The 23,404-nt window shown below is 39.3% G+C and overlaps 1 protein-coding gene across 2 annotated transcripts in view; it reads left to right on the top strand.

The window, feature by feature from the left end:
- The first annotated feature begins 562 nt into the window (after positions 1-562).
- The window catches only part of Sptssb (serine palmitoyltransferase small subunit B), a 35,208-nt gene continuing 12,366 nt past the window's right edge, over positions 563-23,404 (top strand). Inside the window, exons 1-2 of one of the 2 annotated variants that reach the window (XM_074073865.1) lie at positions 563-2,168; positions 11,361-11,456. In XM_074073865.1, coding sequence (XP_073929966.1) covers positions 1,250-1,666 — 417 coding nt within the window. In that variant the 5' untranslated portion in view covers positions 563-1,249 and the 3' untranslated portion in view covers positions 1,667-2,168; positions 11,361-11,456. Of the gene's footprint in view, positions 2,169-11,360; positions 11,457-23,404 lie in introns of those variants that run through there. The other variant, XM_074073866.1, reaches the window with a different exon arrangement.

Here is a 23,404-nt window from a genome sequence, read left to right on the forward strand (position 1 = left end):
TTCAACATGCCCCGCCAAGATTATTCTGAATGGTGTGAATACTCCTACAGGCGGTGCTGGTTTCTCCCAGCCTCCAGTGGGAGTAGTTGCAAGGTCTTCATGTTCATTTCGCAAAGTCTTGGCAGGAAGATCTGATTCTGTTTCCACACTGTACAACCGTACGCATGGTGTCACAACCTAAGGGGGAACCGGATAACAAATATTGATATCTATAAACTACTTTGACAAATACTGTCCTTACCGCAAATGGACTGGTGGCCCTAGACAAGTCATTTCTCCAGGTTTCTATTTCCGTCCTCTACAAGCCCTAGGTGGTCATATCTGGCCTGCCAATATTGCAAGGTGTGTCTGGAGAAGCCAAAAGATAAGGAAGGTGAGCAATATAAAGAGATAAAGAAATAAAAAGTACCAGCAGTGGTTGCTAACATACACAAGATAACTATGTAAAATGGCTAACACACTCTCCTAGCATTGCTCCCTTCCTCCGCCCCCCACCCACCTTCAGCTCCCTTTGGGAACTCCCTGGGTTCTGCATGGAGACACCCGCCGCCTAAAAGCGCGAGTTTCACTCTTCGTAGCACTGGCAGCTTGGAATCTGCTCAAAGTGTATTGTTAGAACCAGCAGAGACCTGCCAGCAGCTCAAATTCCCGCTTCCGCACCACAGGCCCTGCGGGTTTGTGCAGTACCTCCTCCTTCAGCAGGGAGGGCTGAATGGCAGATGCTGCCCAAATGTTCGTTCATCAAAAGAGGCTTTCGCCCCCGGACGCCCCTGGGCCTTGCGCAGAAAGAATCTCGGAGATGCAGGGCGGGGGCGTCTCCTGGTCCTCTGCGCCCTCAGCATCAGCCTAGGGGTCAAGAAGAGATCGACTGTGTTCTGGATGCGGGTTTCCAGGGAAAATGCTCCTCCGATCACGCGCCTCCTTTGGGACGCTAACCGAGCGCGCAGCCCCTGAGAGCCACGGGAGCCCGTGCCGCGCCGCCGCACCACCCCGCAGCCTGCCAGCCCGCGTCCCCAGTTTGCCCTCCTGCAGCAGTCGGGCCCAAATTAATTCTCGGCACTTGTGAGTGAGCACACACAAGTTCCCCAGGCACGATCCTTCCATCCATTTCCTCTGGGAAGGGAGGCGGGGAGGCGGCGCAGTTTTTCAACCATTAACCCTCCCAGCCACCTGGGGAAGGTGGTAGGGTGGAGGGAGTGAGGCCGGGAGAGGCACTTTGCTGGTTCAAAGACACCAAAATCAGTCGCCAATGCTAAAAGAGATCGCTTTCTTCGAAAAACAAATGCACTGGGAAGGCTACTCGGCCGCCTGCCGCCCCGGCTCGAGCCCGGGCTCACTTGGCAGCCTGACGCTGAGTTTCAGCCCGCAGTCCTGCGCGGCCCTCTTCGCCCTCTTGCAGAAGTCTGCAGACGGATGGATGCGGGGCGCAGGCTTTTCCACGAACGGTTCAACGTTGGCTTTGATTAAAGATCCAGAGCTCTCACCTTTGCAGCTTCATCGCCTTCTCCTTCTGCTCCTCCAGCATCGCCCTCCCCATCCCCATCACAGGACGTGCCCCTTGGGTAGTGTCGGGGCTCCCAGCCCCAGCGAGGGGGAGGGCGCCTCCCCATCCCCTCCTCCCCATCATTGCCTCGGCTCAGGGTTTTACTGCAGCAGCCGGAGGTGACAGCGACGCCTCAGCCTCCTCTGTTGCTCTCGGCACCCAGGTTCCCCCTGCATTGAGAAAGCGCCCCTCCTGAGAGCCTGGTCCTCGGGGAAGTGCGCACCAGCTCCAGAAAACCGAAATTTAAAATGTAGAAATCGCTGGGCTTCTTGGCTCGGAGGACGAGGCTCATCTCCCAGGACAGAGTGGCCGCGTTGGGAAGTTGGGCGCGTGGAGCCAGGGGGGAGGGGAGTGGTGCAGCCGGCGTCCTCTTCTGGAACGAGTCGCTGGGAGCAGTGCTGTTGGACACAAGTTTGCGTAAGAGTGTTTTTCTTTTGTCAATAATTAATCACCGGAATCAGTTTGGCAAAATTGGAGTTTTAGCAATAGTGCTGAGGGCGGGGCGGAACACCCAACTCCAGGAACCTCCGAGGCGCCCCGCGCAGTGAGAAGCTGGCAGCAGCTGGGGAGGAGCCAGAGCATCCGTGCTCACCTAAAGCCACAGGGAGGTGCACCCAGCCGGGAGGTAAGCATCTTCCAAAATACCCACTTGAATTGTAGAATAAGCTTGAGTAGGTTAGAAGTCCTATCTTATGGGGCGGGGAGAGGTAAATACTGAGCTTTAATGCAATCTGATTATCCGTTTCTTATTTAACTGCATTACAATGTTAAGAAGTGAATGGGTTTTTCCATTTGTCTTCTACTATGTGGGAAACGAAGATGTTTCACTACAGAAGCCAGACTTTAATATTGAAACTTTCCCAGCCAAAGAAAATTAGTAATAATTTACATTCTTTATCTTTAGGTAGTTCACTAATAACTATTCAGGGAACTATCTTTAGGATGTGGTTTGGTTTCCGTCGTAAATACTCATCTAGTTTCATGCTCTTATACAATACTTTTTTTGCCCATAAGCTAACTTTAGGAAACAGCACACACAAGGCAACTGCCAGAAAGGTGAAGAATTTACAACCAGGAATTTATCTTAACATTTTCTCATAATTATTAAATACAATACATTTTCTCAAAGATGCTTAAGTGGTCATTCTTAAGTAACCAAACTTCAGTACCCAAGGAGAAGTATGTTAGCTTTGCCAGTGGGTTGGAGAAAGGGGCGAGAATGGATAGGGTAGGGCTTTAGATAGGAGCAAGATTCTAGATTTTTCTCAACTAGAATGGCATTCATCTGGTTGTCAGGTCAGAGATGAGCCTGGCATATGGTCAGATAAAGAATTTGAGGAATTGTTAAATGTAAATCTTAGTCCCCAAGTTGGAAAGGCTGCTTTTCTAAGACTTTATGTGCAGTAGGTATTCTGAATTAAACAAAAATTAAATACACAGTCATTTTTGCTAGTAAGCTTTTAAAATGTATGCATTAAACTCTTGAAGTCTTAATAACTTAATTTTCACATCTGAATTATGCCTATGCCTCTTCAAATAACCATTTGGATGACTTCAGATAGCTGTGATGACTTGTACATAGATTATTAAGCTAACAACAAACTTTCATGTGAAATGCACTGCCACTCTCATTATTTAAATGTTTACATGCAAGTATTTAACAACAGTACATTAAGAATGGTTTGTCAAGCCAAGTTTTACTGAATATGAAGTTGATAGTCCTCAACTTCCACTGGTATTCTTAATCCACTGTTTGTAAGTTTACAAATACCTTTTCATAGAAATTATCCTTCTTAATTCTAGTGTCTATTTTATCTCTACAAAATCAACATAAACCATTTTTTAAAAACCTCTGTGAACTCACTCCTTACAAAATAATGTTAAAGATTGTCTTCGGGAATTATACTGAAGGAATACAGCAAGTGAAGAAATATTTATTCAAGACAATCTACAGACTGCCAGTAAGAACAGCCAGAGTTTATGGCATTTGAGCCACAGCCCGTTTCCCTACCCTCCTCCAGCTGGGTGTGATGGTGCTCCAACTGGGTGTGATGGTGCTCCACCCTGGCGGGATGGAGTTTCACTGTGGGTATACCCTGCACTCTCACTTAACCTAGATTCCGGTCCATAACTGTGGTATAGTCCAAGGAGAAGCAAGTCACCAACATTTCCCATCCTCTTCTGAGGCTCTCTTCCTACAATCGCCCTCATTTTTAAGGCAAAAGATGAAGAACTTAACAACAAAAAGACAAATAACCCATTTTAAAATAGGGAAAGGATTTGAATGAACAAGAAAATGCACAAATGGCCAATAAATGCATGAAAAGGGACCTACTGTCATTAGTTCTTGGGCAAATGAAAATCGAAATAACAATGAAATAACACTTTACATTAACCAGAATGGTTATAACCAAAAAGACACATTAATAACAAGTGTTGGAGTTGTATAATAATTGGGGCAGGGGATGTAGCTCAGTGGTAGAGCACTTGCCTAGCAAGCACAAGACCCTGGGTTGATCCCCAGCACCAGAACAACAACAACAACAAAAATGCAATGTAGAGAAACTATAACTGTCTTATGCTGCTGGTGGGATGTAAAATGATACATTTGCTGCAGAAGGTATAGTGGTACATGCCCGTAATGCCTGCTACTTGGAAGGCTGAGGCAGGAGGATCACAAGTTCAAGACCAGCCTGTGCAATTTAGGGAGACCCTCTCTCAAAATAAAATAAAAAGGGCTTTGGAGTTTATATATCTCCATGTACATCTCCCTGAGGCTTTTTCCCAAAAGCCATACTGACATATATGAAAGAATTGTAAGTGAATAGATGTTGCACAGCTATATGCTTTGGATATACGTGTATACCTGCCCATGCTTTTTTTTTTCTCTTTAGAAATAAGATGTATTAATGAAGTCCTATAGAATGTTTGCTTGCAGCGCCATTTTTTTTTTGGACTCACCCATTCATTGCATTAATCCAGGCCCTGTAGGGCCATTTGTTCCTCCTGCTTTTAGATAAGTATAGTCCTTTATCCATTCTTCAGGACAGTTGTTGAGTTATGGCGCACACTGGATGAGAGAGGGAAGTAACTCTCAGCAGAAAGCGTGCTTGTCTTCTACGAAAATAAGCCCACTTCCGCTTCTACTAGCTTGGCCCTGAAAGCTGGAGTCTTAGAAAAAGAGAAAAGCAGCCATTGCTGTCCCCACAGCCCACTGATGTGTCCTTGCTGGAAAGCCTCTGCTGTGATTATGACAATGTCAATGAAAAAGCTCCTAAATAATTAATTCATTCCTCTATTCATCTCTTATGCTCTGAGTTCCCACAAGATTCCCGATCCTGTACCAAGAATCATGGAATTGGATGATAACACTTTGTCTAAAAATGGTGATATAAAATTAGTGAGTCTCAGAGTCTCATGGAGGTGGTAAGCATCAGAACAGTTGTGAATACCCTGAACCAACCTGCACACTTAGCTTTAGGGATTCAAGTCTATCTGCTTCAGGAAGCTTCAAGGATTTTCCATTCTTACCAGCATGGGCTTATCCATCCCTATGTGTGGAGAGAAGGCCTTGCTGACAGAAATAAGCCCCATGCAGTCAGACCATCACAGCTTTTTTAGAGGTCCTAGTGTCATAGTTTGGACAATTATTCTAATTGGACAAAACGTGTAAGGTAATTTTTAATGTCCAACCATTTGTCTATAACTTAAACACATGCAGGAAAACAATCATGGCTAGTACTTTTGGTATCTTGAGACAGAGTATTCCTATGTTGCCCAGGCTGGCTTTGAATTCCCTATCCTCCTGTCTCACCCTCTACAGAGCTTGGATTATAGGTGTGTACATGAGTATTAATAATTCATTTATTCAATAGATGTTTACTAAACATCTAGACTGTACCAGGATACTATTAGGCCTTGGAGAAGTAATAAAGATAACAAACAAAAATTCCTGCTTTCAAGTAACTTAAATGTTAGCAGAGATGTCAGACATTAGTAACAATAATAGTAAGTGAATCTATGGAATATGAGTAGTAGATAAAAACTCTGAAGAAAAATAAAGCAGAAAAGACAATGAGGTACAATTTTAAATTGTGGGATCAGGTTCTGTAATTACATAATGTAAAGATCATGCCCAAACCTGGCCTTTGTGACTCTGAGATAGGCCACAGGATTTCCAGCTCCAAACTTCTCTCTTCCCTGGTGAGAGTTTCCCCTTCCCAGTAGCTTCAACTACCACCATTGTTTCCTTAAGGAAACACTATATTATCCCAATACATCCAAAGCAGGCACAGGAAAGACATAACCCAACACCTGAGCTGAAGAATTATAAACTAAACAAAACACTATCTTAGGATAACAAATATTCCCAGACAGGGAAAGTATCAGCTTTTGGCCTTTTTTTTGTAGTGTTTCCATGGATCCTTAGAGTCTTCCAAGGGATTGTGTGTAAGTGACTAAGATCTGGTTCCCCAAAGTTAACACTTTTTTAAGAGTGAGAATGGGAGAGAAGTTGTGGGGAAGAAAAAGTTAAGGGCCATCCTGAAAAGATAAAGGGAGAAAGGATCTTTCAGAACTACAGAGGATGAGCCCAGCATCAATCAAACAAATCAACTAGGAAAAAAAGCACTAGAGTCACCAGATGGTTCCAGAATTTCTACTTAGCACACCTTGTTGGAAAGGTACCTGAGAAAGCCTGGTTCTAATAAAACACAATAGGTGTGGTAGCTTACCTGGAATGCAGCTTTTAGATAATGGCTTATAAAGAACAGGGACTGGATTTTGTAACTCAAAGGGAACATTTATTTCAAGTTTAAAAGAAAAGTGTTTAAGAATGTTAAGAGTAAGAATAGAAATAAGTCAAAAGACCCCTGTTGCAATAGAACATTAGAATTCTCGTTTACTTGTTCAACAAATCTCAATGAAGCAGCTACCATGTACCATATTGGGGGTGGGGGAGGCAGGGTACACGAAACAAAAAAATTACCTTCCTTCAAAGATGTTACCTTCTAGAGATTATATAATATGTCTTTTTTTCTACACATTAGCTGAAAAACACAGGGATAAGGACAAGAACTTTCTGACCTGCCATCCTGGTCCTGACACCCTCTCCTTCTATGAATTTCCTTCTAAGCTCCCAGAGTATCCAACACTTCCCTGTCACAGCACTTGCCATACTGTGAGGATGCTTGCTTAATTGTTCCTCCTCTCAAGAAGTTGGCCTGAGCACAGTAACCATGCTTACTTGACTGAAGTTTATATCCTTTCTATATCCTTGTCAAATGCTTGATTAAATGATTGGCTGACTAGCTGGCTGGAATGGATGGGTGATTTTCCAGGTTATGGTCAGAATTCTTTGCATAGAGAGGCATCCTGGCAGAGTGGTTAAGTATTTGTGCTCTGCATTTATTGTGTAACTTTTTGTCAATGTTTTAAATTTCCCATGCCTAAGTTTTTTCATATGTCAAACAGGTATGGAAATAGTGCTTCCATAATAGTGTTACTGTATTAGTTGCATAAAGTAATACCTACAAGGTGCTTAACAAACCTGGAGCATAAATTGCTCAATAAATATCTATTTTATTATTATTATGATTATTATTATTATTATCATCAATATAGAATTCAGCCTTCAGGAACTTGGGTATGGTTCAAGTAATGGAGTGCCTGCCTAACAAGTGCAAGGTCCTGAGTTCAAACCCCAGTGTAACCAAAACCAAAACAAACCTTCAACTAAAGTAGCAGCTTCCAGGGTGATAATTTTCTTTTCAAGTGCTATATCCCTGCTGTTTCTATTATAAGATTAAAGGATGTCAGTTAGTGGTTCAGAGCTAAAGTTATGTTGAGTTCAAGATTTATGAAAAGACTATAAAGAAAAATTAGGAATAAATTTAAGTAGCATATTGGACAAGAAAATTAAAAGGACTGGAAAAAAGAAAGAAAAAGGTCCAGATGGCATGTTCAAAGCAACTTTTCTGGAGCAGTAATAATACCTCTATTTGCTCCCACACCTCCGCCCCACCCCACCCCATAGATAAGTAGATTACCAGTTGATGCTGATGTGAAACACACTAGCTGTGTGCTGACTGAATGCCATGCCTAGTAAGTGTCAGGAAATGTTCACTTAGGTGGAAGAAGAAAGAAAAGTAAAACAAATACTACTCGAAACTAAATCTTAACGCTCTAAAAGCTTAAGTTAAACATAGTGCCTACAAACATAGCAAACATTAAATTTAGAAAGAAATAAAAGCCTTCTTAGTATTTAGCAACTGTAAACTCTAAAAAATACAACATAACTGATTCCCTTTTTTAAAATTATACAATGAATTCTGTTACTTTTAAATAAAAATTTATATACCCCATTATTGCATCTATGTGTGTGCTTATGTGTGTGAACATTACTGAGAGATATATATTTGTACATTTTGCTGTATTATATTGTGCAATAGAAAAGTCAACATCTTCTTGTAAACATGGCCCATTTACATTTAATAATCAGACATGCTGTCACTACCACTCACTAAATTCCTTTCTATGGAAAGTGCCTACTCAGTTTCCATGGGCTCTGTGAATAATGCATGTTAAATACTGCCAATTCCTCTTACAATGTTTTAAATAAATTACTTCACAAGCTGTTCACATTCCCTGTTAATCTAGTCACCTGTAATCATAAACAAGGCAACTCATAAAGAGATAACCAGCTGTGACTCAGTCATCCCCTCTCTAACATTTATCAATTCAGACTAGCTATGGATCCTGATTTGTTTCTTGTTTATAGGATTATTTAAAAATCAATTCTTGAGAAGAGTCTAATTGTTGTGGAGTACAAATTTGCTTTTTTTTAGAACAAAAAGCAACAGTGGCTAGGGAACAGCATGAAAAACTTATGAAATTTGATGTGAACTGTTTATCCAAGGACCTTTATGGGGTGTCTGGGACCAGTGATGACTGCCTAACCTCACTCAGTGCAACTGAGGCAACAGATTCTCCCATGTGTTTATCTTCTCCTAAGAATAGTAAACTTCATCTCTTTTACTAATTTTACTCATCCATGGAAAAATAATTTTATTAACTTAAGGTCACTTTATTGTTAGGAAAGTTAGGCAGAGAAAGAAAGATGTGACTTACCCAATACTTAGTTCCTAACCCTGCTCACTCCTCAAAGATGCAGTATTACATCCACTCCACAGTGGGGAGTTTTGCCTTAACAATTTAATAGGGTACTTTATTGACTAAAATTCTAAGCAAAGGAAAAAAATCCACCAGATTGGCCTAGTTCTGAATTTGATGGGCAAGAAAGTCAGATTGAAATCTAGGTAAAAAAAAATGTTCTACAGGTTTCCGCCATTTTAGGGAAACAAACATGGATACAGACCCAGAAAGTATTACTACATCACTTTGGCCTGCTACCTTCTAGTGAATTTTTTTCCCAAGATTTAGGAAAGCCATCACCTTACCTACTCACATCATGTCTCTGAAGGTTTCAATAGAATCATCTGAAAAAAAAAAAAACTCTCAGAAAAGAGGAAATAAAATACATGTAGAAAATAGGAGCCAAAAATAGTAGTTGGGCTAAAAGTTACTATCCTTGAGCCCTTTCACCAGGCCCGATTAAACATCTTTTACCAATGTTGTATGGTTTAATCTTGACAACTCTATAATAACAGTCATCTCCTTGTTACTGATGATGTAACCCATGTTCAGAGAAGTTAAACAACATCCTAACTATCATGAAATAGCAAGTTCCAATTTGCCAATGGCAAAGTCACATTCTTTTACTAGGGTACATAGTTTAACAAAATTGTTCTTCCATGGGATACTTTATTCTACTGTAGAAGCAGGATCTTAGAATTGGTGAGATTTTAGTAATTTCTTCTTAAAAGCATCCTCTTGATGCAAGGCAACCTGCAGAAGATGGCACAAGATGTTATCTAGTCTCTGCTTGAACCATTTTCCTAAGGGAGCTCTCGAGATCTCACCAAGCAACCTGTTCCCCTTTATTTTCTATTTTCATTGATTTATTCTATTCATTTTATTTTATTTTTGAGATGGTAGGGATAGAAGCCAAGGTCCCATGCATGCTAGACAAGTGCTCTACCACTGAGCTACAACTCCAGCCACTGTTTTCCCTTGAAATTATTTCTGAGATTTGCCTCTGAAAACAATAAGCCAGTTCTAAACCTCCTCCTCCTCCTCCATTATGGCCACAACATCACTTCAGGCACTTCAGGAGGTTTCAGTCTTTTAAGACTTCCATGACACATTCTTCCCTGAAATCTCTCCTCACTTCCCATAGGAAATTTTCCAGACCTTCTTCACCCAGCTTTCAGGGGATTAACTGGAAGAAGATGCTAATCAAAGCTAAGAGCTAAAGCCCCAATTTCTCAGTTGTGGCAATATACTTTATAAAACCATATCACATATGATTGGCTCATAACTAACTTGAAGTCAAGAAATTCCTTAGTACTTTTTACTTGAACTACTTAAGCTAAATTTTCTCCCATCTTAGTCTTGGACAATTAAATTTTTTAACTAAAGATCAAGACTGTTTTTCCCTTTCAAAGTTTTACCCTCATCCTGCCCTGTAACTTGGGATCATCTTCAAATTTGATCACCCATACTTCCTATGACTGAATTCAAATGGACCAAAATGCTACAATGGTCAGGACAAAGCACAAAGCTCTGGGTTCACTATCCAAGACCCAGTAACTATTTTCATGATGTTTCACCAATTACAATGCAGGTTCCCAAATTTATTTTATTTAATTCTCACAAGTGCCCTATGTGTAAGACACTCTCATCATTCTGAATGTTAGGGAAAAGACTGAGAAAGACTATATGACTTGCCTAATGTAACCCAGCTAATAAATAACATGAGAAGAAACATGTCTTAGGGCTATAACTGTTTCCAATGTGTGTTTTCAAAGACAGATTTTTATTTCCCATTATTTTGCTCATTTATATTTTGGTAATGGGGACCCAACCCAGGATCTTGCACATGCTAAGAACAAACTCTACCACTGAGCTAGACCCCCAACCTCCAAAGACAGATTTTTTTTTTTTCTGGTACTAAGGGTTGAACTCAGGGGCCTTGTGCTTGTTAGGCAGGTGCTTGAATCACTCCACCAGCCCTTTTGTGTTGGGTATTTCTGAAATAGGTTCTCACTTTATTCCCTAGGCTGCCTGGACCACAATCTTCCTATTTGCCTTTCCCCAAGTAGCTGGGATGACAGGTGCATGTCACTGTAGCCAGTCATTGGTTGAGATGGAATGTAGATAATTTATTACCCAGACTGCCCTTGAATTACAATCCTCCTGATCTTCACTTCCCAAATAGCTATGGTTACAGGGTCCAGCCTAAACATGGATTTTTAAATCCATGGAGAAAGATTTACCTAATCTTTTTCCCCTATGATATTAACAGAGACTAATTGAAATCAAGAAATTTTTCCTACAAACAAAATCTTACCCAGAAGTCCATTGTGTGAAGCAGATTAAAAGCAAGCTGCTTTATTGAAGTCAAAGGAGGCTTCATAGTCTCTTGTCCTACCTCAGGCCTCCCTCAAGCCTAGTACCTGTGGCCCCATATACACCTCAGGGTTCAGTTGGGAAATCACTAGCCAATTGCATGTCCTAACTGTCCTTCTCTGAAAATAACTTTTTAAGTAACACAAGCTTATGCCTGTTTTTATAATACATTCTAAACTTTTTCAGGAGATTAACCATCCAAATAATTTAATGACATTTTACAGTGGACAGAATGGTTTTAAAGTCAAAAAACATCTTGGCTTTATTTAATTCAAATCTTTATTTTCAGATGAAGCATTAGTAACCCAAAGAGGAGAAATAACCCACACAGGAACTTTTGGAGCAGAAGCAAAACTGAGACCCAGACCTGGACCTTCTTTTGCAGGTAAATTCCTTGGATTGTATCATCAAATTTTGCATTTAGAAACCGGACCCTTTTAACTATAACATTACATCTTTAACAAGATGGAGCTTCTAATTCTCTCTTAAGCAACCAATAAACATTTATAGCATACTGGATATTGTATTGGCAGTTAAGATGATAGAAAGCAGTAAAATGTGCCCATTAGCTTTCATTATTAGGTTTCAAAACAGTGGTTCTTAGCAGCTTAAAGATATTACAAGTTCCTTTGAAATGCACACAGCTAAATGTTCATTTATGCAAAATTTTCATAAATTGCAGGGGTTTCATAGATGCTACCCTCCACCCAACCAGGTCCTTGTCCTGTAGGTTAAGAACCCTTGGCCTAGAAAAAGCCAATCCCAGTACAAGTGCCAAGACCAGAATTGCATAGCACCAGCTACTGCCTTATTTATGGGTCTGTTAGTTAAAGACTGCTTCTGTTTCAACATCCTTCATCTTTTATTTAAATGGAACAGCATCTTATCCTGGAGGCCCACTTTGGTACAAGAGAGGAATATATGTTTTAATAAGCATTTAATTGGCCAGGTGGGACAAATTCAGAGAAAAATATGATAAAATGAAGACATTGCCTTCCAAAAAATGTTAACAACGAAAGTGAGGATGATCAGCATCCGTGATAACATGTTCATTTTCTTTTTAGTTTTTAAATGATTGTGACTATTAAGAAAGAGGAAGGGAGAAAGGAAGGAAGGAAGGAGAGAAGGAGGGAGCAAGGGAAGGGGGATGGAGGGAGGAAGAAAAGGAAGTAGAATAAAAACAAACCTAGTCTGCCTCCAGCGTCCCGCCCATTCTTATTCACTCTATAGTCAGAGCAACCTTCCAGCCAATGGAAAACAAAGAGAGGGTGTGAACAAAAATAAAATAAAATGAAATCTACCTTCGAGTGGTTGTTTCCTAATACTTCCTTCTTGCTGTAATGCTTCAGGAGATTTGTGGCTTTGAAATGGCTGGCAACAGTTTCTCCATTTCATAATATTTTGGGAGGCTCCAACATTACTTTAAAATTATTGATAATGAGATTTATTTTACAAATTCAGAAAACACTTGTTGGATGCTTAAGCAACACTATTCCTGGAGGCCATATGGTAACAGGAACTGTCTCACTTCAGTGAGAGAGAATCCTAGGCCCAATCCCAATGCTCTTTCCAACTTGGCTTCTGAAAATAAGCAAGGTATAAAACTCATTGAGCCTCAGTTTCATCATCTGTGAAATGAGGTAATTCATTTCAAGTGCTATGTACAGTTCTCCTATTGCTATGTGTAAGGCACTCAGCAACAAGCAATTATTACAGAGGTTACTGCGGCAGCCACAGAGGAATTGAACAAACATGATGAAGAGTTATTTTTCTAAAACTGGTTTCTAATTTAGTAAATGATAATGGTCACATGCTCTGCCTTAAGAATGTCCCATTCCTATACTCTTTGGACTTCATAATCTGGAAATAATATATTAATATAGTGCAGTAACAATCATAATCTCTTAACATCTATTTAACCCATCCTGTGCATTACTCTAAGTACATTATACTTTCTAATCTTCCAAATAGGTGTGTGTATGAATATCTATTATGATTCTTATTTTCAAGCTGAGAAGAATGAGGGTAGGAGTGGTTGAATAACTTAGCAAGGGTAACATGATAAGTAAGGACAGAAATGAGATTCAACCCCAGAAATGACTCAGAGCCCAAGTACGTATTGCAATCATCCACCACACCACCCTCAGAAGGGTCCTTTCCCATCTCCCCATGTGTTAACCATGAGACACTGGGCCTCATCTTCTTCATCTTTAAAGCAGGGACAATTTAAGTTAAGAATCTAGCCACAAGGATTGGGGTATGGCTCAAGTGGTAAAGCACCTGCCTGACAAGCATAAGGCCCTGAGTTCAAACCTCAGTACCAACCAAAAAAAAAAAAAAGACATAAGAATCTAGCCATAACTAGCTAGCATTTGTTGCCCTTAACGCAGAGAAACTAAAGCAGATACCTTAAAGCAACTGAGGCCAATAGGAAAAGGGGAACAGGTACTAGAGAAAAGGTTAGATCAAAAAGAATTAACCTAGAAGGTAACACCCACGCACAGGAAATCAATGTGAGTCAATGCCCTGTATAGCTATCCTTATCTCAACCAGCAAAACCCCTTGTTCCTTCCTATTATTGCTTATACTCTCTCTACAACAAAATTAGAAATAAGGGCAAAATAGTTTCTGCTGGGTATTGAGGGGGGAGAGCGGGAGGGGGTGGAGTGGGTGGTAAGGGAGGGGGTGGGGGCAGGGGGGAGAAATGAACCAAGCCTTGTATGCACATATGAATAATAAAAGAAAAATGAAAAAAGAAAAAAAAAAAAAAGAATCCAGCCATAGCCTGCCATCCCAGCACTCAGAGATACTGCTTCTGCTCCCTGAAGGGAGTTCCATATTACAAGATTCCAGTGCTCTCAAGGATATCTGAGCTTGTTTCCTAGTGCTGTTGTAACAAATTACCACAGATTTGGTGGCCTTGAGTCACAGAAATTTAGTCTCTGATAGTTCTGATATCAAGGTGTTGGCAAGGCTATGCTCCTGCCAAAAGCTCTAGGGAGAATCCTTCCTTGCTTCTTCCACCTTCTAGTGGCTTCAGGTAACCCTTGGCTTGTGGCCACATAACTCCAATCTCTTCCTTCATCTTTACATGGATTAGGACAGTTGTCATTGAATTTAAGACTGACATGGTAACCCAGAATGCTCTTTTGTCAAGATCCTTAGTTATATTGAAAGACTTACTTTGAAAGAAGGTCACATTTTTACTGGTTTCAAACATGGACATATCTTTTTGGGGGCTATTGTCCAACTCACTACAATATCTTCATGCTTATGTCTTGGGAGACATTCTTCTGGTGTCTATTTATTCATAGAAGGAATAGAACATTTCATGTCTCCAGTTTATTACTATAGCTAAAGTGCCTACAAAATCCGTTGCTCAAAGATCTATATATTTTTTAGCTTGCTCAGTTGCCATTAGCCTTCTTCACATTTATCTGACAGTCATCAAAGTTCTTAGGAAAGGAATGATTATCTGTTTAAAAGAAGAGCAAGCTAGAGCTCATCACCCTACTCTGCACTAGAAGGAATGTGGGTAGCCATGCGCTGAGAAGCAGATAAAGGAGGAAAAAGCCAGCAGGCAAATGTGTATGCTGTTCTCCCAATGAAAAAGAAAAGTGCACTTGGTTAAATTGACAGTAAGACTTCTCTCTCTCTCTCTCTCTCTCTCTCTCTCTCTCTCTCTCTCTCTCTCTCTCTTTAACTTTAGCATATTATTTCAGTAACTCATTTCTAAGTACAAGATTATAAAATCTAATTAGAGTTATCCTGTTGTCTAAAAAATGTTTACAGAATTAATGACTTAATTATATAAACTCTTATCTTTCCCTTCTAACCTTCATTCCACACTCCATCCCTGAAACCACCTGGCTAGAATATAGCAGTGCTGACAGTCTAGCTGAAAACTGTCCCCTGGTCTGGGAACTAGCTGAGAGAGCACCTCAAGACTGCTATATCTGTCTTCATGGCCCTTGGAGTCAGCCTGGCTCTCCACTCATCTTTCTCATGGTCCTGGGGATTGAACTCAGAGCCTCACACTTGTGAGGCAGGTGCTCCACCACTGAGCCATGCCCCCAGCTCTCCTTTGGTCTTTATAAAACAGCAACAACTGAGGCACAAAAGCAGGTCACTGAGAGCAGTGAACGGGCAGCAGGTGTTATTACTATTGTTAGAACTGCATTTATGAAAGTTCAATGTTACTGTTCACAAACTGAGAAAAATCACTGAACACGTAAGTATAAGAGAGGGAAAGAATAAGCTGAAAGAAGCAGTAAAAGAAGAGAAGGGCAGGGGAAGAATGAGATCAGTAAGTAAACCCAAAGAAAAAATTATAAGCTTACTTGTTCAATGTTACTAAGAAGAACAAAGTACAAAGAAAATATACCATGAGTATTAGAAGATACTGTGGAAAGGCCTGGATTGAGCTCCTGCCTACACAACGAGACTCCCTGTAGCAGAACTGTGAGCAAGTGTTCCCACTGTCCATGTAACAGTGATGCACCTTCACCTCCAAACTGCTCCTTGAGTAAAAGTGTTCAGGTCCTGAGAGTCATCAAATGTAATCATGATTGGTAAGGATGAGATAAAGGCTTCATCTTTGCCATCAGGCTTCTAGTGACTGAAAAGAATAGAGGTGTCAGAATGGAACAGGAAGCAAGTAGCTCCTTTACCAAGTCATGGATTTGCTAAGTAGGGAAGAGAAGAAAATGGCAGAATTGTTGGAATGAGCACCAAATACTGTTGCCAGGAAAAAGGTTTCTGACAACAGTTCAAAAGTGGTTTTAACCAAACACTTTAGTGGCCTTTTCACTTTTACTCCCACTTACTGCTCTCCTTTTGGAGTCTTATGAGCTCCCTTTTCAAAAGCAGGACTTATAATTATAGGATTTTAGATCACAGGATTTTTTTCTCACAAGTACCTTAGGAGGTGAATTTAATAGAATTTCATTGATGCCCAAAGTGAATCTAAATATGTCAACTCTTCTATCAGAAAGTTCTTTGGAGTGTGGCAGTTCTGAGGTTTCCTTTCTTATCCCAAAATCCAATTGGGAGCTGACACTTATTATTCCAAGACTTTTGGGGGCTGTTTACTCTGCTCTGAATGGGGCACCATGCAATTTAGCTAGACTGGTAATACTCATCTCCAACTTGAGACTTACAATGATTTTTTATGACTTTTAAAAAACTACTATTCTGACTATTTTAAAACTTATTTTTACTTTTCAGTTCTCCATAATTGTTGACATTTAAATTTTTTAAATTGTGGTTTTAAAAAAAAACCTTGAAACATAAAATTTACCATTTCTACCATTTTTAAGTATATAGTTCAGTAGTGTTAAAGATATATATGTGTGTGTGTGTGTGTGTGTGTGTGTGCATATTTGCACAGTATTGTGCATCTGATCTCTAGCCCCTGTCATCTTGCAGAACTGAACTCTATACCCATTAAACAACTACTTCACATTCTTCCAGACCCAGCTTCTGGTAATTACCATTCTACTTTCTGTTTCCATAGATTTACCAACTCTAATACCTCATAAAAGTAAGATCACATGGCATTTGTCTTTTGTGGGTGGCTTATTTCATTTCAATAAAGATTCAAAAAACAATTTCTCTTTTTAAGGTTGAATAATATTCCACTGTACCTATATACGACCTTCTATTTATTGATTTGTTTGATGACAGGCATTTGGGTTGCTTCTATCTTTTGACTAATAAGAATACTGCTGCTGCTATGAATATGGGTATACACTTAATGACATCTTAAAAGTAATTTCTAATGACTTTAAGGTCACCATCGGCTTTGCAATTTTGTTCATTTTTTACTTCTAAAAGCAATTTGGCAGCCTTTGGCAATAATATCTTCAGAAGTGAAAAGCCACTGGGAAGCTATATACTTTCCTCTCTCCTTTATAAAATAACAGGGTTTTATCTTCAATAAAATAGTAATAAAGAAACATCCTAGGAAATATGTTGTAGCTAAACCTTGGCCCAGAAGCCCACTTCTCTATCCCAGTACTACCAGACATACATAGGAATATTCATCTTACCTCTATGTTAGTAAATGATAAAATATCAGAAATAAGACAAAATATATCATCCTCCAGCCTGCTACAAATTTCTCTTCCTACTCATAACATTTCAGTATTCATATACTTTCCACTCATCTTAGTTTCAAAATAAATACTTTCTTTTTGATAGCTACATAACACTGAAACTGAACTAATCTGAATTCATGTATCCTAAATTATTATAAAAATTTTCATCAAAGTCAAATTCTAAATTTCCTCTGCCAGCTATAAGTCCTTCACTCATAAATTCCTTTGGAGTCTATCAGAATGGGCCCCCACACCCTCACAAAAAAGGGAAAGCTTAGAAGTTATAGTTATATAACACAGGCCACGTTACACAACAACAGTTGATAACTGGATTAGAAAACCATGTTCTCTATTGTTCTGCTTTTGTTAGTGCTAATGAAAATTAGAAGCACTAAGGTTGGTTCCAAGAACCACAAAACACTGTGGGAGCAATAGCTTGGCTACATTGTTGGTCAGACTTTTTCCTTTGGGTAGTTATTTCAGTAACTCTCTTCTAAGTACAAGGTTATACATTTTAATTAGAGCAACTTAGTTGCCTAAAAGTAACACATGTTTTCACTTACATATTATTTGTTTCTTCCTCTCTGGGAAGTCTATAGAATTACCCAAGTAATCATGAATGGGTAAAGAAAAATCCCTTAATTGCTCTGTGATGGTTTAATTTTCTGCCTGGGTTTTGATTCATCATAAACTTTTAGGTTTTTTTTTTTTTCTTTTGCTTTAGCTCATTCTAAAGCTTGGACTTCCAACCTCACTTCTAATCTGATTTCTAACATCACTCTGCTGTCAACATGAGGGACCATTTGCCAAAGGAAGCCTGGCAAGTGTTCTAATATGGAAAGGAAATTCCCAGGAAGATGTTAAGCAAGAATAGAACTTTCTGTGGGGCACAGAGAACATTAGAGTCACCCCAGAAAAATTAAATCAAGATACCTGGGAAGTAGAAAACCAATAAACTATTCTTTCACAGACACAATATGAAATTCTGCTATTAATCATGCAGACTGAAACCACATTCATGTCTCTGATGCAATAAGAAATTATATGTCTGCATATCTGTGAATCAAGCTGTGCTCACAAGAAGAAACAACTTGTCATTCAGTCCCTGAGATAAGAACTGCCACATAAGTTGTGCAGCTCACAGCCCACATGAAAGTATGTAGGAGACCTGCCCAAGACACACTTGAACATTTGTTTAGAGATTACAATGCCTTTCAAGTACTAGCTTTGAGTTTAGCTACAAACAGGCATTTACTAATTGAGTTTTAGTGGACTAGGCAATCCAATTACCAATCATACATGAAGGCTAGGGTTTTTTTTCCTTATAAAATATGCAAACTACTTCATTATTGACATAATCATAGTAGGATATTCCACAAAGATTCTTTGAGTATATATTTTAGCAAAGACTTACAAATTAAGGTTGTACTGGTCTATAAGTACAAGAACAGCTCTAGCTATGACTATTAGTATTACTTTTAAGGAACCAAAAATCCATCATGCCCCTTCTTACTACATCATGAGACAAGTTGGGGGGAATTATCAATTTTCTTCATTTTATATGTGAGCAAACTTTGGCAGAGAGACTTTGGAACTTTCTCAAAGATATAAAGTGAAACAAATAAACAGGGAAAAAAAGAGAGCAAGAGAAAAGAAGAGAATGGAAAAAGAGAAGAAGAGAAAAGAAGGGAAGGGGAGGATGGAGGGGGAGGGAGAGGGAAAAGACTTCAGGACTCTGGATGTTCTCAGCCTGGGACTGTTTTTTTCCATTAGAACCACTTTTGACCTACTAATCTTAAATTATTGCACACCTAGAACAAGCACTTGTAAAAACCATTTTCGTGGGATTTAAATCCACTTCACAAGTGTTTCTTATTTCCCACAGAGTCCATGAACTTTTAACATTATGAGAAACTAAAAAGACATTTTTTATATATTTTTAAAAATAGCTCTAGCACACTTCCATCCTTCAAAAAGACAGATGGTACCGAATTTGGAAAAAAAAACTGTCTAAACTCATTTCCTGAAAGCAGACAATATGAATTCATAAATACCTTGTATGGCCCCACATCATGCTGGGGAAATATTAAATAAGTCCAAGTGTGGTTCCTGTACTCAATAACCTTACAATGTGGTCAGTCATCCAGTCAGTCAACCAACTCACCAGCCAGGCCCTGGGCATAAAGAGATGAACGCCATATGTTCCAGTACTTAAAGACCTTGCGGTCTAATGAAGAAAGATTGTACGTGGCTAATTATAGTGCAAGTGCTGAGATGCTGGCACAATGACAACGTATAGAGGAAGGCAGTATATTTTCTTTGGCAGAGTGTCGCACCTTGTGAAAGTGTTTCATAGGAGAGAGAATATAAGAGCTAAATCTTGAAAGCAAATAGGATTTCATGTGGCAGAGGAGGAACATAAGCGAATAGGAAAGAAAAGACTATGAACTCAAGTGTGGAAGCTTCAGATTCAATATCACTTAGCAGGAGAGTTAAGAGGTGAAGCTGAGGAGGTAGAGCTCTATGGTGCAAGGCTCTAAACAAAAGTTTCATTTCATAGGAAATGGAGAGTCATCCAAGGTTTTCAAGCAGAGAAATTAATCTCTAAGTGTAGAAGGTTAATTCTAGGAACAGTGTGAAAAATTGTAAACTGAAAAGGAGACATGTTGGTAAGCTAGTTCCTTATTCCACGGTACTGTCCAGTCCTTCTGCAGTGAGGATGGAGATATGCTACAGCAGTGCTGTTCAGTATGGTAACCATTTGCTACATGTGACTGCTGCACCCTAGAAATTTAAATTTTAGTGTGTGATGACTGACCATCATGTTGGATGGTACAGAAACATCTTGGAGAAACTACTACTTCAATTAAGCCCCAAAGTAGAGTTTTTGTAACTGCTAGTTGCAATTGGTGGGTTATAAACCTCTGTGTTAGGGCTAGGGTGTAGCTCAGTGGTAGGGCACTTGAGTAGAGGCTATGGGTTCAATCCCCAACACTACAGAAAAAGAAAAATCTATGTGTGTGAGTTGGAATATTTTTTAATGAAAGAAGAAAGTAACATAGAATAGACTGAATAAATATAATAAAAGATAATAGAATCTAAAGTATCAGTGTTATCACAAAGAATTATCTTGAGAAATGCCAAGGTGTCTGTTTTGTGTGTGCCCTGAATCACAGATATAAGCTTTATTTTTCCTCTGTGGTGTTTAATAATGTTTAAAGTCAGTTCCACTCAGAATGATATTGTTTTCCAATGTATAAGACTTACTAGAGAAGTTTTCCAGAAGGGAAGAACAGAATAAGCAATGTTCACCAGAGTTTGGAATAAAGATAACTCTGTCTTGGTGTGGTGCACATGCCTGTGATCCCCAGTACTCAGGAGACAGGCATGGGAAGATAGTGAGTTTGAGCATGGCCACATAGAGAGACTCTGCCTCAAAAAAAAAAAAAAAAACAAACCCAAATCACTCGACCTTTTAAGACCTTCCTAATTATTATTTTTTCCTTTGAAATTTTTAAGTAGACTTTGTTTTTCAGAATAGTTTTAGATTTACAGAAAAAGTGAGATGACAGCCCCCCTGTACTCTGTACCTAGTTTCCTCTATTAAAATCTTAATTAGAATGACACATTTGGTATAGTTAATAAGACAATATCGAGACACTCTTGTTAACTAAATTCCTTCTTTTGTTCAGATTTCGTTAGTTTTCACCTAAGTTTTGCCTTAGTTTTAACTTTTTCTGACCCAGGATTCCATCTTGGATACCATATTCTAATTAGCCATCATGTTTCTTTATGTTCCTTCAGGCCATATTCATTTTTCATACTTTGCTTGCTGTTTGATGACTGAGAGTTTTGAGGAGTTCTCTCAAGTATCTTGTAGGATACCATTCTTCTGGAATTTGCATAATTTTTTTTCATGATCAGACTTATAGGTTATTGAGAGGAAGACATCATGTCATTGATACCTCCTATCAACATGATTAATCACTGTTGATGTTGACCTTGAACAATTTGATGATGTTTATTATTCTTTTCCATTGTGAATTTACTTTTTTATCCTCCCTTCTGTACTGTACCCTTTGGAAGGAAATCACTTTGCTCCTATTATTTTTACAGATGAATTAATTAAAGAAAAACCTATATTTCCAAGGAAAGCTACTTCTGAGTACAGGCATATCTCTTTCCAAACACATCATCTATCTCTCTCTCTCTCTCTCTCTCTCTCCCTCTCTCCCTCCCTCCCTCTCTTCAACAGGCAGAACATTTTAATCACTTCTCACATTTCAGGTTCTGAATATGAAGCACAAAAAAAAGCTGAATGATTGATGTAGAATTCCAGAATGAGTTGAGAAGAAATTAACCCAAAATCAGTTATGAGAACTTCTGATTTTTTGGCCCCTAATTCTGGGGTTCTAGAAATAAATGTAACCAAAGTATATAAAGTCAGTTTCTACCCATGAGGGAAGCTAATTTTTAGCAAAAGAAATTCCTTACTGGGAAAATCCAGTACTATGGAGAATTTTTTGATTGGTTGGTTGGTTGGTTTTGTTTTTTCTGTTTGTTTTTGTTTTTTCTTGTTTTCATTTGGGCAGGGAAGGGCTGCAAGATCATGTCTTCTGCAATATTCCCAAGATAAATGTCACAGTCCCAATTTACCTGAGATTAATCTTTCATTACAGTTGCCTAACTCCCTACCACTCTTGTTCCAAAGAATAGAAAACAGTAACAGAGAACTTCCAGAGCAAGCCCAGCCACTACTTCTCCTGCATGCTCCCCTCACAATGTTCACATTACCACATGGATTTTTATAATTGCTGCACTTTATCCCTTTCTTATCCATTCAGGCCAGAGCAAAGTCCCACCCACAAATAATACGGGTCGGTTGTAAGTCCCAGTCTTCTTCCTCAGTCTGAGGAAAGTTATGAAACTTTACCTCCTTCCCCACTGCACATAAATCTAGTGAGAAAAAAAAAATCTTCACCCATTGGTCAAAAGATAGTGACATTCAGTAGTAAAAAATAGAAACTCACTCTCCATTCAATGATGAAATAAGCTCTTAGGGGACTTCCAAGTCCTTAATATTTTCTATTGTCCCAGTGTTTATACTCATTCAGAGGATCTGTTTAGTCTAGACTTTCCCTCCGAATCCCATGCCTCTAATCATCCTTCTTCCTCTTTCTTCCTCTCTGGCAAAGCTCTGCTTTGAGCCTTTCCTCCACACTGACATGTATGTTACTAATAAGAATCTTAGGTTTTGCCACTTTCCAGTAAAATTTGCCATAAATACACATTCAAACCCTCATTTGCTGGACAGGAATTGGCATTACAGGACAGGAAGATGTTTTAGAGAAGGTAAAATTAGGGTCATGGCCAGCTCCCCTTGTCCCCACTTGGCTTTCTTGGAGGTACTGGTGTTTAAAGCACTGTGTCATTTGAGCCATACTCTCTCCTTTCTTGGCTTAGAGGTGATCACTATGTTAGAAGAACACCAAAAATTACTGAAATTTCTTTGTTTGTTCCAATATCAATTCACAGGATATTTTCCATGTGGATCACTCACTTGAACTTGGTTTGACATACTAATTTCATGTCAACCAGTTTAATGTCAATTTATTGTTTCTTCATAAGCTTAGTCCATTTCTTTAAAATGAGTGATTTGGTTTAGGGATCTCTACACTCTGTCCATCTACTAGCATTCTAGGACTCCACTTTGCTTACCTAATAAAGGTACTAAATGGTGTTGAAAATATATGCTGGTGGAATATACTCAGCTAAATTATAATCCTTGATAGCAGTAGCCATGACTGTCTTTGTCACCGTGGACTATCCAGTACAGTTTTCATAGACTACCCAATTAATATTCTGAGTGCACCTTCTAGTATGACAGTAATTATTTTCAATACATAAGTGGAAGTGAAAAAGAGAGGAAAGGATTTCTCCTGTTAAAATCTGTCTTCCATCTAAATACTTCCACATGCTGTTGGAGTCCAAGGTTGATCACCCATCAGAGGAACAAAAGACACTCACGATAATGTAAGCAACAAAGCGAGGTTTATTTCCAGCCAGCTGGGGTCCGGGTATCCGCCCGACGCAGCAGGTTTCAACGAGGACCCCGAATGCAAAGTTCAGGCTGCTTTTATATTTTTTAAACATTAGTCATGGTCACACAGCAATTTTTATGGCCCCTGGGGTCACATATTTCTGATATCACCCACATCCTGGTGGTGGGGCAAGA

Source organism: Castor canadensis, chromosome 5 (genome assembly GCF_047511655.1).
Source record: "Castor canadensis chromosome 5, mCasCan1.hap1v2, whole genome shotgun sequence".
Taxonomy (NCBI): Eukaryota; Metazoa; Chordata; class Mammalia; order Rodentia; family Castoridae; genus Castor; species Castor canadensis.